This window comes from Chelonoidis abingdonii, chromosome 24, assembly GCF_003597395.2.
Source record: "Chelonoidis abingdonii isolate Lonesome George chromosome 24, CheloAbing_2.0, whole genome shotgun sequence".
Lineage (NCBI taxonomy): Eukaryota > Metazoa > Chordata > Testudines > Testudinidae > Chelonoidis > Chelonoidis abingdonii.
In genome coordinates, this window is record NC_133792.1 from 12,154,857 (window position 1) to 12,171,507 (window position 16,651).

The 16,651-nt window shown below is 37.9% G+C and overlaps 1 protein-coding gene across 5 annotated transcripts in view; it reads right to left on the reverse strand.

Moving 5' to 3' along the window:
- Positions 1-16,651, reverse strand: part of CDK5RAP2 (CDK5 regulatory subunit associated protein 2) — a 102,243-nt gene that overhangs the window by 72,793 nt on the left and 12,799 nt on the right. For 4 of the 5 annotated variants that reach the window (XM_032797925.2, XM_032797927.2, XM_032797930.2 and 1 more), the window contains exons 6-12: positions 16,432-16,555; positions 13,515-13,669; positions 10,917-11,079; positions 9,256-9,309; positions 8,699-8,818; positions 7,962-8,054; positions 5,427-5,645 (exon numbers count right to left, since the gene is read on the reverse strand). In XM_032797925.2, coding sequence (XP_032653816.1) covers positions 5,427-5,645; positions 7,962-8,054; positions 8,699-8,818; positions 9,256-9,309; positions 10,917-11,079; positions 13,515-13,669; positions 16,432-16,555 — 928 coding nt within the window. The remainder of the gene's footprint in view (positions 1-5,426; positions 5,646-7,961; positions 8,055-8,698; positions 8,819-9,255; positions 9,310-10,916; positions 11,080-13,514; positions 13,670-16,431; positions 16,556-16,651) is intronic. The other variant, XM_032797926.2, reaches the window with a different exon arrangement.

The window sequence follows — 16,651 nt, forward strand, 5'->3', positions numbered from 1 at the left end:
ACTGTAAGCTCTTCAGCGCAGGGACTGTCTCTAACTGGATCCATGTACAATAGCAAGTATAATGATACCAGAATCTTGGTTGCTGCCTCTAGGCACTACTGTAATACATACACTACTACCTCCTTATTTTGTCAGAGAGACAGTCACAAACTTCCATATGTTCTACCTATTTACGTTCCTAATTCTCCTATCAGTCATTTCCCTTGTCTGTTTGAAGTCCTTCATCTACAGGTGAGGCTACATGTGGGGTCAACAGGGCGCATCCACATCAGAAGTCTTTGGGCAAAGTGTGTTTCAAACATGTTCACTTCCTAACATTTGACCACTAAAGGGATCGATCCTGAAAACAATGGAACTATATATGGGAGAGAGTTTGCAGAATCAAGCACCAGCACAGTGTACCTTATTACTGGACAGATTCCAGTCATAGCATGGAGGAAAGAAGTAGCATAGGACAAGGGAAAAAAACATAACAGTAATTTGGTTTCTCATAGTCTTCCTCTTCCCCCATCCTACTTCCAGCATCAGTCATTAGTTGATTCCATGTAAAATTATCTGTTTATGCTGATTTTGCTAGAAGTTTCAAGAGTAAGAAGGGAAGGAGGGGTAGCTTGTGCCTTGTAGTGGTCTTGTTTCTATATTGGTCTTGTTTGACAACTCTTATTTCATAGTAGAGAGCAAAAATACTCAACGCAAGGATTGTATAATAGAAAAGAAGAAGATACCAACAAAAGAGCAGTTGTCAAAAATTGCTTTGATGTCATTTAAAATATACACTGGTTTGCGTTACTTTAACCATTTTTAAAACCCCATAGAGCCAGATGAGTTTTACGGAACACTAGCTTATCTTTCATTACTAAAGAAGTGTATGTGTTAAATACTGTATGTTCTAAATATTTTGCATAATGCACACACAGTTGTCACCCATAAAGCACATTTATCCAGACTGGTTTTTAACGCATCACAGTTACTTCCTATTCTAAGTATAGAGAAACAACAATGGTTATACTTTATTGGCAATCTGTTTATTAATTTGTGTGATTTTCTTGACTTAATCACTTGCTTTGTGCAAGTTCACATCAGACCCTTATTATTTTGTTTTGTCCATTAAATATCAATTATTTACACTGCCTTTTGCTTTACTTTATTGAGCTTAATATTGGCACTCACTTTAAGAAATCTCTAATAGCCACTTTAGACTCCAAATCTGCAAACTAACTAACGCAAGTAGTCCAGCTGAGTTCAGTGGGATTATGAGCTTGGAGTAGAGACTATTTAAATAAGGATTGCAGGATCAGTCCCAAACTTTGTGTTTGCTGAAAGCACTACCACCACCGCTCTCATACATACACTCTTCCTCAAATGCATGTCCATTTCCACCTAGTTAGTGACCATTAATACAGCTTCAGGGGTAGAGACAGAATGACCTTTTTGAAGGTGGTATGAAATCTCATGACTTTGTCTCCAAGTTATGGAATTCCTTATTTGGTTCACATCAATCAGATTCATTTGCAACATGTAAATTGGCATTCAAGGCCTCACTGAAGAGCTATGATTTTAGTGATGCATTCTATACCTCACACCTTGACTTTAATTTTTGCATTTTTCCCCCACTACATTTGGAGACTAACTCAATAAATTGTCTTCATTTTGTTTTAGGCAGCTAAGACTTTAAATACATGTGATCTAACACTCTCCTAGAGCCCAGAAACTTATTAGCTTTGATAAAAAGAAGTCAGAGATAGCTTTATGGAGAGAAGTCGTAAGCAGGCATGGACAGAAAAGAACCTTTTACTTCCTCCTAACCTGATGTAAAAAGCAGTACTTGTCAAGAAAGGGACAGAGACTGCTTCCTCCCTAGAGTAACAGATATTAATGGCTAAGGGGAAGGGGGGAAGAGGGATATTGAATGGCCAACATGTAGTGGTTCCTCAACAGAGGATGTAAAGGATTGTGTGTCCATCTGTAGAGACAGTAGTTCAGCCCATGAGATTTCCAAATCCCTCCTAGACTAAGCCATGACCGGAACAGGCTAGGATTCTATAGCACACAAAACTACCCCTCACTCCAGTAGATTGCTTAAATAGGAGAAAGTCTATTGGTTTCTATACAGTGAGTTACATGGATAATATGGTAGCTACAGCCCTTTACAATGCTTTCTGCCAACCTCTGTCTCAAGGGATTTTCCTTATGATTAATGATAGTTAGTTAAACTTGGAAAAAGTGAATGTGAAACATTATAACTAATATTGGTTGAATACAAGAGTGAGCGTCTCCCCGTCTTTGTCAGGTTGGTGAACAATTAAGGCTTGAAGCTTCGAAACCTCTCTTTCAGTTTAATTTCAAGAGGGAAGAGCAAGTGGTAAATTCTGGCTAATGAGTTATTGTGAACTTCCCAACCAACTGATCAAATATGACTATGACTGAGAAATATACCTTAATTGCTTGTATTTCAAACAGGGTAGAATAGCTATTTAACATATTTCACCATTACAGCTTGAATAAACTCATAGATTTTGAATTTTACCTAATATTGAGACCATGTTGTATATACACACAGACAGTTGATGCACATGACATTTAAGATGTGTTGATCTTTATTCCTGGTCATTCTATCAGAAGCAGTTTATTAAACAAGGTGTATCTCAATAGTTGATTGTTTTAGCAACTAAACTATCCAGAGCTGATAACGTTGAGATACTGTCTCAAAATAGTTCCCTCTTAAAGACCAAAAAAAAAAAAAAAAAATAGATGATTAAGTGCCTGCTAATATATAAGGCTGGGGTGGTATGTTCTTTTGTTGTTGATGTTCCTGTTTTGTTTTGAATTAGTTGAAGCTAGCTAACAATCCACTGAACAAAAAGGATATGAAAGCCAAAAAAAAAAAAAAAAAAATAGATGATTAAGTGCCTGCTAATATATAAGGCTGGGGTGGTATGTTCTTTTGTTGTTGATGTTCCTGTTTTGTTTTGAATTAGTTGAAGCTAGCTAACAATCCACTGAACAAAAAGGATATGAAAGTAGGATAGAGTAGCCATTTTGAAGAGAGTCCCTACTCCTATTCATCATAAGGAAGATCTTAATGATTTATATTGATGGTTTGGATGAACAAATCGCAACAGTTTTTCATATACTAAACTTAACTGATCTTTTCCACTTTTTCCAATGCACAAGCCTACCCCACACTCTATCAAAATACATCCTTGATCATTCTATACTGGCCAGGTCAGAAGTTGGGTGGAGGCAACATGGGCCTCTCTCTGACACAGAATCCCACTAGCTTGTTTTGATATTGTTACTTACAGAAATAGATTACGATGATTATTCTGTGTGAAAGGTCACTAAAAATATCCCAAACATGTAAAAACAGGAAAGAGATGAAATGGCATCTAACTATGGATTTGGATAAGGGTTCCTATACAGTTCAGGTCCATTTTGTTAGTTTTATGTCTATTTAACTGTATGCTAGTCCACCTGAAAATAATAATAAAACAGCTTTTTTAAGGCTGCTCACATAAAATGTTTGCATCAGATCAGTGAAATGGTTTTCTGTTTCTCAAAGAACAAGATATTCTAGCACACATTTTTACTCCCACATACCTTCTACTCAGTGAGCCACAATTCATAGGCAATGTTAGATCCAAATGTACTTGCAGCTCCGAAACTGAAGCAGAGGTGGTGAAACTACCTAAGAGCAGGAGTAGATCAGGGATGTAATTTTTAAGACTGCTCATCTTTTGGCAGGGACACTTTTCCCCAAGGAACTTAATCACTTACATGGCTATAATTGAGTCAAATAGACTTCTCCAAGGGCTGTAACTATGTGAACCCCTGCTCAAGCCTGTCCTTCCTGTACACATTTATATTCTAGCTCCCTTAAGAGAAGATGACGATTCTGGGTAGAGAAGACAGTTGAAGATAAAATACTTTAAAATCAATAAAATGTGCTTTTTATGGCTGTTGTAATAACAGGAATCATCCATTCTCTTTTTTTTCTAACCTCAATACACAGAAGAAATTTCAAGGAGCAGCAGGGACAGAGATTCTGCAATGGCAAATGAACTGCACCTGAGATCAAACTGAAGCTATAACTAAAATAAACGGATATTGTAGAGAAAAATATATATTGTTTATACAGGGAAAGAGACCCCTCTACTGGATTTAGACAATATTGCAAGAGGTCTACTGCAAATTTCATATGTAATTGGTACAGTGAGAGGCCTTTAATAACTGGAGTACAGTGCCCCCAGCAGAGAACATTTAACAGTGGCAGAAGCTGCTCTAATACAGAGCATAACCTCATCGACACCTTCATATGACTAGCCTGTCACTATGTAACTATACACCCTTTAATAATAAACAGAGTTCAGTCTGTCCATGCAATCTTTTTTGTCTACAGATGCAAGCTCATTCTGTCTTCTGTGTAAATCAACATGGCTCAATGCCTAAAGGCAGCAATAGGGATTTTTAGTGAGTTGACCATGCTCAATGGAGAAAGCTCATCTCCTTTGTTTATGCTGTTGCCAGAACAGAAGAACCAGCCCTCACTGAAGCAGCGGGTGAGAAGACTAAAATAAAATCCACGTGAGAAGACACACAAGTAGACAAAGTTGTGCTTTAAGCTAGGCACGAGGCACAGCTTTTACTCAAAATAAGGAAAGAAGGAAACCTGCTCTTTCATTTTGTTACAGGAGCCTGGCTTTCTGAAATAGAATGTACTAGCCCAGACAGGAAAGCAAGGTGAAAGGTCCTAAAGTAGAGAGCTGCAGAGAAATTAATAAACAGACACAGCACTTAATGCTCGTTTTGGATTGTGAGCAGCCAATCTTTTGTTAATGAGATTTTTACAAATAGAAATGGAAATTGAAAAGTACAGAATTTACAGAGAACAAGATGTGATGGTAAAAACAAGCAAGAGTTCAGCTCAAGGTTGTAACCCTTGAATAATTTGCTATCAAATAACAACAGGGCTGGAAAGAAAAAAAAGTTTAAAGCTAGAGTAGTGTAATTTAAGACAATTTACAAAAGATGTAGCCTGACAGATACAACAAAATCATCATAAATGTACACTACTAGATAAATTAGAGATTCTACCTACAGGAAGATTGAGACTTTCTAAAAATTAACTTTTTCCATTTACCACTTATTTACTGATTTTATATAGGACTCAACCAGAGGTCTTTAATTAAAAATAAGATCTGAAGAACATGCCCCAGTCAGCTAGAACTTAAAAAATACACTCCAAAACTTGTCTTAATCCTCTCAGCCATGTCCTTCTGAAGACTGACTTTGGACACTTGCATTTAACTTTCAGAACGATTCAATTGAAATTTAAAGAGTGCAGAAGTGAATATATGAGAAAGGAAAGACATGCTAGAGTAAACTTCATCCACTATTTAAAAAAAATAGAAAAACATGATAACAACATTAATGGTTTTGTCGCCTCTGCTCTTCTGTAGCTGTGCTTCATCCAGTTCCCTCTCCATTTTCTCTCTCTCTAGATTCAAATCATTCAGCTCTTGATCAGTCCTTTTAATCCTCCTTTGTAGTTTACGGTTCTCCGTATCTTTTGTAAGGTTTTCAGAACGCAGCTCTGCTAGGAGGGTTTCTTTTTCCATCAAGAGAGCTTGATAATCCTCAGCACCCTAAAAGAGAAAGCAGCATTCATAGTCTGTAAACGTACTTTATGAAGCTCAGAAGTCTACACTCCTGCCTATTTTTCTTCCCCTTTTTCCCTTCAACATTTCATTCAACTTGCAAAATTCAGTGCAATATCAATTATCGAAATAGCACAGGAACATTACCTTCTTTGGGGTAATTAAGATAATTTTCAGTGTAATAAAGGCCTTCAATGAGATCCAGGTTGGGATAACAAGTAATTCGATAGCTAAGGTTTAGACAATAAAAATTGAACTGCAAAGGAGTCTAGAGTGAAAATGAGAATAATTTTGGGCTTTTGGAAGTCAGAATATTACATAAAGTTTTTCACATCCAGGTCATTAGTTTCAATTGAGGCTATCGGGGTGACCAAGTCATAAGCATGTTGTGCATACGAACTGGAAGGCAGTCACTGTTCACTTCAGATCATATACGCCACTGTAGTTGGCCTCCTTGTTAATGATCACAGCAGAAATTATAATGAAGGACTGAGCCATGCAGCTTGATTTACTGACTGACCCAGAGCAGAGGTCCCTTCAACGCAGTGTTGAAATTATCTGGCAAGATAATGAGGGGAAAAGTTCGCTTTGCCACCCACCAGGCTATGTTGGTTCTGCAGACAGGAGAGTTTAGTTTTCAACTTTATAAAACTAAAACCTCACAAGACCGAAGTTATAAAAGGAAGGGTGGCCGGACCGTATTTCACTAAATGGGACTCTACTGGTATAAAACTGCAAGGGTTCCAACAGGTAAGCCACATATCCATTCAGAGGCCAAAAGCTATCTGAAATAGAACTGGGGATAACAGTTTATATTTACACCAATTTTAGTGTGTTGCTTTTTAAAAAAAAAAAAAAAAAAATTTCTTCTCATTTCTGAGATCAATTTATAGAGCAATATTAATTTTTAAGCTAAAAGCTCATGTTTCATTAGACTGTGACTGCTTCAATGCAATTCAAAGCAAAAATGCCAGCAGTCACTAAGATTCAGGCCATTCAGGTATATCTACAAAGCAAAAAAAGCCCATGGCTGTTGACTCAGGCACATGGGGCTCAGGCTGTAGAACTGTTTCCTTGCTGTGTACACGTTTGGGTTTGGGATGGCATCCAGGTTCTAGGACCCTGCTGGATGGGAGAGTCCCACAGCCCAAGCAAGCTCAAGCCGCAGGTTTTTCTTTGCTGTGTAGACATACCTCAGTAGCATTGGTGCACATACATTAGCACATGTAACACTCCTGCGTCTCTTTCCACAGAGATCAGGAAGTGAAGGAACCTCATGACAGAACATCATTTTCTGTTTTTAATGAGTGTTATTTTACTCACTCACTTTGGGAATCTGTGTTTTATTAGTTTTTGGATTGAAGACAAATGCACAAAACATAAAAAATAAGATATGATGTTTGCTTGTGTGAACTATTTTTAAGTCCAATATTCATTTTACCAAAGGCTTCCTGTTCCATAAAACGAGCCCTTTATATTGCACGAACTACCATAAAGTCCTTTTCTCCTCTGCACACATGGAAGTTATTAATGTCCATTGTTTTATTGCAAACATTCCACTGTTCTAAAATAAACATTTCACACCTATTACAAAAAACAAAACAACACAAAAACGCCAAGTCTCACACACCCACTCCTCGTCTGCTAATGAAAAGGAGACAGCTGTGTGCCATCACCACACATATGGCAATGCAGCCCAAAATCTTTCACTATCGTCCAAAGTGGTCTCATATACGCAAAAAGAAGAAACGACAAAAGAACTCTGCAAAAATGCTCAAGAAAGACTTCTGTGGCGGATGAGAAGTTACCCAGCACCACCAGTTGAGAGTTGAAAGAAAAGAAAGAATTTGAGTGGCTACCATCTTCCCTGGCATGGCCCAGAGTAGTGTCAACACTTGTGAGATCATCAACAAATTTAAACTGATCACTGGAGTTTACCAAAGCTAATGATTTTTTTTCTTCCTACGCTAAATAAGAAAGCTCTACATCACCTAAATTATGGAGTTTCTACCCATGCCTCCATATGATTGGAAATTTATGAAAATCTATTCTTATTTTACATTTAAAAATTACTCTTTTTAATTTAATTATTCATTCTCACAGTTGCTATTAAGAAAAGAACTGAGGAACAAGAGAGTAATGAGACAGCTGTACTTTCAGTGTTCCATAATTTAAACTGAATACTTTAGGCAATTTGCTTAACAATTAGAACAATTAAACATTTTAAATTAGTTTTAGTTTCTTCACCCAGTGCACCTTCTGCATGAAAATATTGAAAAGCAACTGAAATTGTTTGTATCTTACCTTGAATTTCTGGATCTGAGCTTTGTGTGTGGCCTCCCTTGCCTTAGCCAATGAAACATTTAGATCTTCAATTTCAGAATTAAGTTCTTCATTCTTTAGACAAAAAAAACACTCATGGAAGCATGAATACAAGTATCCCCAAAGTGACAGTGTCAAAACAAAGATCTTTCTAAATGGGCAGAGCTGAATAATAAATTATCAAATTGTTTATTTGTTCACCCAAAAGGTAAACAAAAAAAAAAGTTATAAAACACTGAAAATGCCCAACTGAGCTTTATATATAAAGAAAGCAGTACAATAACTCTACATACAAGTTCAATAATGTGTGCTATATGTCCACAATGTTCCACAAATGTCTGAAGGTGGCCCTCCCATTACCCTGGATTTTGTTAATATTAAGCTCATTCTCACCACACAAGGTATTATAAGCTTGTGCCTTTCTGCCAGCTCTACAATTGCTTCTGAGGATTCAGTAAGAAGCTCTCTTTTCCCATCTCTCAAGAGCAAGTGTATCAGCTCAGAAATGTATCTTTTTTCCATGGCCATTATCAAAACTCCAGTCAGTACACTCCGATTTCAAGTAGCAAATATGACCTACAGTCTTCCATAGAACTGTTTGAATTTGCACTACTGGCCTGCTCCAAGGCCTACTCAAATCAACTGAAAGGCAGTAGCTTCAGATGGATTAGTTCCAAATTACCTGGATACTTCTAACCAGAAACATACAATCAACATACCTCTTTTTCCTTTGTTTTTAATGCAAGAGTTAGGCCTTGAATGGTTTTATCCCTTTTCAAACCATTTTTCTTTTCAACACTAAGCTCATTCTCCCTCTCTCGTAGTTCCTCTTGAAGAGACTAGATAGATTATATTAGGTTGCACTAAGTTAAAAAGTTCATACTAAAATACACCATAAATGCACAGTATGTATTAAATACATTAGCTCATGCAGTTCTTACATCTCATTTGTCAAGCCATTAAAGCAGACTGTAGATCTGTGACAGGAATATGATGAAGGAAAGCTGATCTACCAGGATGGGCATGAGTATCAAGCATACTATCTCAATATTTGATGAGGTCTCCTATCTACTTTGCTGTTTGGAAATAGGCTGAGCCTTTGCTTTGTCTCCCAATACAACAAAAAACATTTTGCCAAAGGTTCTGCACTAATCCAATTTGAATTACTAACTCTTTACTTCTAAGAGCACAAACAAGGAAAAAAAAAAAAAAAAAAAAAAGGACTCCTCCACATATATGTTATAAATGTTCAAAGAGAAACAAGTTTTAAACATACCCGGATTTTTTTTTCAAAGCAATTTCTCTCATTTCTAACTTCCATTTTAATAGCCTATAAAAACAGAATAGTTGTCACTCTGAAGTAAAAAATACTTTAAGCTTTTGGGTACCATCATTAATCACTAAAAATCAGACAGTTAGTACTTCACATACAGACTCTCTTTTGGAGCTTAAGAGAAGTATGCCTCCAAACCAAGTTAGTTAATAAAATTTATAGCTATAGGACTCCAACATTATTGACAAGACTATATTGTAGACTTCTAGAAAACAACTTTCCCAAATGAGATCTTTCTACAGAATTGCACTATGGAAAACTAAAGAAAGCCATGTTCCTTGATGACACATGACAACTCTGCTTGACAAGTTAACAAAAATGCATTTTTAAGGGAGCAGTTATCTATGACACCAGGGCACACTTATAAAGTAGATTTACTAAAAACTGCGCCATTTTAATTAAGACTTTTGAGGGAGTAATTTTCCCCAGAAAAGCCAGAGAGATAAGCAGTAGCAACTTATACTTTTACATATCTTTAAAACAGGGATTCTCAAACTGGGGGCCAGGACCCCTCAGGGGGTCACAAAAGGTTATTACATGGGGGGTCGTGAGCTGTTAGCCTCCACCCCAAACCCCACTTTAAATCCATAATTTATAATGGTGTTAAATATATTAAAAAGTGTTTTTAATTTATAAGGGGGGATCGCACTCAGAGGCTTGCTATTTCAAAGGGGTCACCAGTACAGAAGTTTGAAAACCACTGTTTTAACGAGGACGGTGCAGTAAAGGTTATTTATTGTACCAGTAATATCAGTCAAATCTCTCTCATCACTATTACACCCTGAGAAAACAATACTGTTTCTAAGGTGGATATAGCCATGGTCACCGAATAATAAAGGAACTGATTTTGGCCCTCATGCCATAAACTGATTTTAAAAGAACTATGTTAAGCCCGACGAACCTCAAAATGATATTCCTGATCAAATCAAGCCAGGGTAGATCAATCCTCATTTATTGGTTTGAAGAGAGCCTTGAAGACATCAAACTAGCCTTAAGACTTGCTTCTGTTTTCCAATATTCAAGATAGTGTTTGACTTTCTCCACAAGGCACGTAAAATAGACAGGTGACTGGTAGATAGTTCCCTCTGTAGAATTTGGGGCTTGGTCTTCTCTATTTCCATGAGACCTGGTTATGCCTACCTTTACTATCAAAGCCTCCCATCCAGACCACAACAGTGAAGAGATCATTTTAACTTTCATGTGACATTCTGTATTACATAAGGAGAGTTCTCTATTAAAAGGGAAAGCCTTAAGAATTACATGCCTATTGGCATCAGCTCAAAACATCTACAGGATTATTTTTGGATATCTATTATGAGACAATGACATTATGCGTTACAGAATTGTGTAGAAAACATAAAATTACCCCCCAACAAGGAAAAAAAACTCTGCGATGTGACATCTAAACAATGAAAAGCACGAAGTGTAGTAGTGATCAATACTGGCTGCCAAAACTAGAAGGTGACCAATGAAAGGAATTTGGGATGGAGAAGGTATAGGGTGGAGGAAGCCTCTAGTCACTTATTTACAGTTATCCTTAAAACCTTTAAAATCCTAAACCGTGTGAGATCTGTAACGGTAAAGTTTTCAGTCAGTTTCCTCACCTCTATCTCACTATCCTTTTCATGCCTCAAAGCAACAGTAAGTTCTCTGATTTTTTCTGCAGGTAAGTTCCCATCACAAGATTCACTTTGAGACTTTTCCTCTTCAAGGTGCTGAATCATAGCTTCTTTACTTTTCAGAGACAGGGTCAGTTGCTCTATAAGTCTAAAAAATTATAAGATGTGGATATTAATTTTGCATCATCATCTAAAACTAAATACCAAAACCACCATGGTAGATTTTATGGGCAACCTTCCATATGAAAAAGAGCACTGGTAACATTTTGGAAAGCACTCTCAAATTACCAACCTCCTCTCTTTCCCTCCATAGTAACCAGAAAGCTTAAAGCAACCAACTAATAAATCAAATTACCTAAACATCATTTTAATTTTTTTGTAACAATACTCTCTTCGAGTACACCTCTACCTTGATATAACACTGTCCTCGGGAGCCAAAAAATCTTACCACGTTATAGGTGAAACCACGTTATACTGAACTTGCTTTGATCCACCGGAGTGCGCAGCCCCACCCCACCCGGAGCACTGCTTTACCGCATTATATCAGAATTTGTGTTATATCGGGTGGCGTTATATCAGGGTAGAGGTGTACTGGTGAGGAAGTAAAATGCTTAACTCTTTCATCCTAACATTTTCCACACGAAGAGTACTGTATCTAAATGCTCTCTAATATTTAAGACTCATCAGTACAGACCACGTCCTATCAATTTCCATATTACACATACAAAGTAATGAATGGAAGAACATGTATATATTAAAATATAACTGGAAGGAAGTACGTAAGCTAGAGAACATTAGAGTCCTAATGTCTTTGCACAGAATGGGATGACAAATGTCTTTTACAGCCCCTTCCTTAATCAAGCGCTTGTATCACATCTAACTTGCTTCTATTGATTTAATAAAATAAAATAAAAAAAAAAAAAGTTGAATTTTCACCCCCATTTAACAGCAGTTCCCAAACCACTGTCCATGGACCACTAGGAGACTGAGTTCTTCTGATAACCTACAAAATAAAATCTCTTGATCAAATAACGGAGGGATTGGGAGTACAAGTAGGTCCAACAGATGCATTCTCCAATGAAGTGCCCTGCAGACTAAGAGCTAGAGATCCACTGCCATGTAGCAAAAGTGGTGGACCACCATGAGTATTTGGTGGAATAACACTTTGAAATGTAGCCTCACATAGTTGTGGTTGTAATTCAAGATTGAAGTTCCTAGACTCTTACATTGCCAGCCCCATGCAGAGTGAATATTTCAGCCCTTAGAGTAAACTTTCTCCATTAGTTCTCAAGTTTTCTACACCCGAAAGTATTTGCACTGATCCAGCATCCAAGCATCTATCCCTAGTAGATCAATGCAATACTGGACCATAAAAATTGAGACATTCTGATCATCCTGTTCTCCCACACTTTAGCAGCTGCTCTCACACAAGTTACTAGAGTTAGAAATTAGCGTTTTACCCGATTTGAACATCTCAGGAATTATCAAGCATTTGTTGTATTCAATACAACATGATTTAAGGTAAAGTATCAAGACTTATTAGGGCAAGTTAATGACTCATGCCACTAGAGAGTTCAGATTCACAATTTTCCAACATTTATATCTGACAGTTTATGAAATATCACACCTAAACCTGTCATTAGTCCAGCCGTCTATTTTAGATACTACTCCAAGAACACACACAGGAAGTTAAAGGACTCGGACAAATGTAACCTTCCATCTGTTAGTAGTGTGGACCAACTGTGCAGTTTAGCATCCAAGAATCGGAAGAGACATTTGTTACAGTTAAGCCCGTGAAGACAGAGTTTAAGAGCTCTCCTAGACTCTGACTGACAATTGGAAACTTTTGCCGGGACCTCTGCTCACTAGATATATATTTTTAATCACAGATATTCACAGAACCTATGAAGTTTTAATTGTAAAGAGGAAAAATGCACAGAAACTGATATTCCTCCCCCTCCCGCTCCCTCCTCGTCCCCCCAAAGTTGTCTCCACGTTCACATTGTCTCATGGTCACCAACTCATGATTCAGGCACTTTTCATCTCCCATTAACTCAAAGACCTCCAAAAACTAACCAAAACATTTACAGTCCAAACTGCTGCACAGTATTTTCTATTCCTACTAGAATTACTAACCTCAATGGACATGACAATGGGAATGACTAGCATGTGAACACCATGAAAGCAGGAAATGGGTACAAACATACAGATCACAGCCCCCTCCCCCCCTTCAGCAATGGCTCAATAAGCATATTATTCTTGCTCACAGATAAAAAGCAATGTGGCCACGAACATGCTTTAAAGCAGTGCATGCGTTTCTAGGTCACATGCCCTTACCCACTCTTCATTTTCAGACCACATTTAAGGCTCAATTTTCCTATGAAACATGTAGCTTGTAACACTGGTTGTTGTTTGTTCAACAACTCATTTTACAATACATGTATTAACACTCTTGGATCTCAGATATATCTGAGGGTAGGATCAAGCCCTTAAAATCTATTTCATATTGACTCGTTTATTTTTATCACCTTTTAATAATTAACATTTTTCATTAGTTAGAAAGATTACCAATAGAAGTCTGACCTGTCTTTTTCTGGCAGTTCTGTAATACTATCCAGCTCCTTCAGATGCGTATTTGTAACTCCAGAGAGTTTTTGTTCGACAGCCATTCTTAGAACTTTCTCCCTCTCTGTCATTGCAAAGGCTTTTTCCACTTCTTCTTGGGCAGCTTTAAGATTCTGTACTCAAAACAAACAAGCATAAGGCATTGGAACATTAAAACTAAATGTTCAGCAAGTTCTTCCATGCTACATTTCCCTTCCCAGCATTGTATATGGTTAATCATTAAGTTTAACATCCTCAACATACTCTGCACCTCTAGTTCACCCTTCACTAAGATCTGCAAGTGCTCTGTAAACAGTAATCAATGAACCCTCAACATGCACCCGTGATTAATGAGTATACAATCTGCATTTTACAGATAAAGAAAATTAGGTATAAATAGGTGAAGAGACTTGCAGCAAGTATGTAGCGGACCTGGAAACAGAACGGAGTTCTCCCAGCTGCAGTGCTTTGCTTTTTCCACCAGATAATGCAGGCATATCCTGCAACTCTTGAACTTGAGAAATAAATATTTACAATCAAAAATCAAGGAGATGTTAAATCAAGGAAATGTTTTACTCTGCAAAAGATCAAATGGATAGTCATAGCTATGAAGGAAGCAAGAAGTGACCTTTCCAATATATATTGTCCACAGTATTTATCAAGAACTGCTATCAGCACATGCTGTCCACAGAGACAATTTTCTCCCCAACACCAACCAAAACATGGGCAAGATCTGTAAATTCTCACCAGATTCTTCAGGAATTTTCTGATGAGGTTGGCTGTGACAAAGAGAACACATACTCTCCCAGAGTACACGAAGCAACTGATCTTAGTCATTATGTTGAAAACAACCAAGTGGCTGGACTACTGTCTAACATATCCTGTAGCCATTTCCCCAACATTGTCTTTGTTTCCCTATGTACTTCTCAATCTTCCTTACTCCTCCCATTCTCGCCTTTATGCCTTCTATAAGCATTGCTCCCTATGCCCAGAACAGTCTCCCTGTTATCTGCCAAGTAAACTTATCTTCAATTGGGGGGGGGGGGGAAGAGAAAGAGTGCCTCTTTAGGAAATCCTTTATCATTAGTAATGCCCAGACCCCTCCACTCCTGAAAAGTTGTTTTATGTATTGTGTGTGTTTACTTTTAAATCAAAACCTCTTCAGGACAGAGAACATGGCTTGGCTATGTCCTTTGAAGCTGTGTAAACTTATGGTGTTATATAAACATATGACTAATAATATTCCTATGTTTGTCTGATTCAGAAGCATAAAGAAAATTAGCCTCAGAGGCCCACACCATTCCTTCCAAGTTGCATGAAAACACTAAAATAACCTTGATATTAGAATATTTGCCAATCTTATGTTTGATTAAGTTCTAGGCAAACAATGGTCTGATGGATCCCTTTGGCACAGAGAGGATTCTCTCCATCCACTGACATTAAGTTAATAACACCAGTGAAATGCAAAAGAACACTCTGAGAATACAAATGTTAAGATTCCAGCAAACTAAAGGGAAGATTGGAGTGGCTGCTATCCCTCTGAAGGATTTCTCCCCGTCTAGGGATACTACTAAGTCATCCCAACAGAGACCACAATCCTGAAGCTCATAACAATACCTCTTAAAGTATCTCTTTTTTTTCTCCTGAGTGGGAGAGTATACACCTTTGGAATATGTCATAATGTATCAAGTATACATCTTTTGGGAAATCTTTTCTCAGAGAAGAAACTCACATCCATGCACAAAATCTCACCCCCCTGGACAAATTATACAAGTTCCAGGTTGTGATATGTTATCAATATATGCTGAATAAAATTTTCTGGAAGTAGGTACATGCATTTCCAGCAAAAGGCACTTAATATAAATTTGTTTGCTGAGTGGTTCTGCCTCCCTTCTCAATGAGAAAACACTTTTGTTTGGGGGGGGGGGGGGGGAAGAGGGGAGAAGGGACTGTCAGAGAGCTCCCAATGTCTGGCCACTTAGCTGCGAACACATGTCCCAGAACAGCAGGTATTATCATAAATTAGTTGGGAACACTTAGGCAAGCCCCTTGCTAATCCTTCAGAACCACATCAATGACCAGTATTTGGCAGAGGTAACCCGTCACTGACGGAGGAGTTCAAGAAAGTTTTGCTAAGATATCTTCTCAGAGAGACATAAATTAATGTGCTACCAGACTCCTGCTGCAGTCAACACCTGGCAGATGGGATGTTATAATACAATTCCCACCAGCGCCAAAGCAGATACTGGAGTGGAAGGCGAGTGAGCAAAATACAAAATAGTACCTCTCAATCCATCTTTCCAGAAATAGGTATTGCAGGTGATCTGTCACAAGCCAGTCACATATACTGAGTACAAACTTTAGAAGTCTGCATGTCACAGACTCATACCGGTACATAAAGGTCTCTAACACTAGAGTTACTGGGCCTGTGGAATGACACCACAGCATGGTATCACTTTCCTAACAAAGCAAGGAGACTTTGCTGGCAAGACCTTTCAAAACCCAATCCCTCATTACCCCAAGTATCACAGATAACCTTTCACCTCTTCTGCAAAAGCCTACCTTGCAAGAGATGGACTCCCCAACCCCAATTAGGAGATAATATGCCTTGTTCTAAACATACCCAAAAATCCATTAGAGGAGTAAGTATTTTGTGGGGCTCTGCCCATCTTCCACATTCTGAGATTTAACAATATTTGACAAAGCTTCCCCATTCACGGTATTTATTCTATTTTTATTCTGGCTGTTTTTCCAGTGAAGCTGAAACAGCTGCTCTGAAAGCAGCATTTAAGCAGGTCACAGTGCTAAATATCAGCTGAGAGCACAAAGGCACTAGGGAGCTCTGCACAGCAGAGTCAATAACTAATTCAATTACTCTTCAATACTGGAGACTTGCCTCTTCCAAAAGGTTTATTCTGCTGGTGAGAATTTCTTCCACTTGTTGTACTTTCTTATGAGCCTCTTCCTTCACGCGCTGTATTTCAGCATCACCACCTTGAGCCAAGCTTTCAACTGCTTTACTGCAAGAACAAGATGTAGAAATCTCCACGTTTAGAAGAGTGCGGATCATGCTCATAATTAGTGCTTGTACTTTTGAAAAATAACAAGGTAACTGA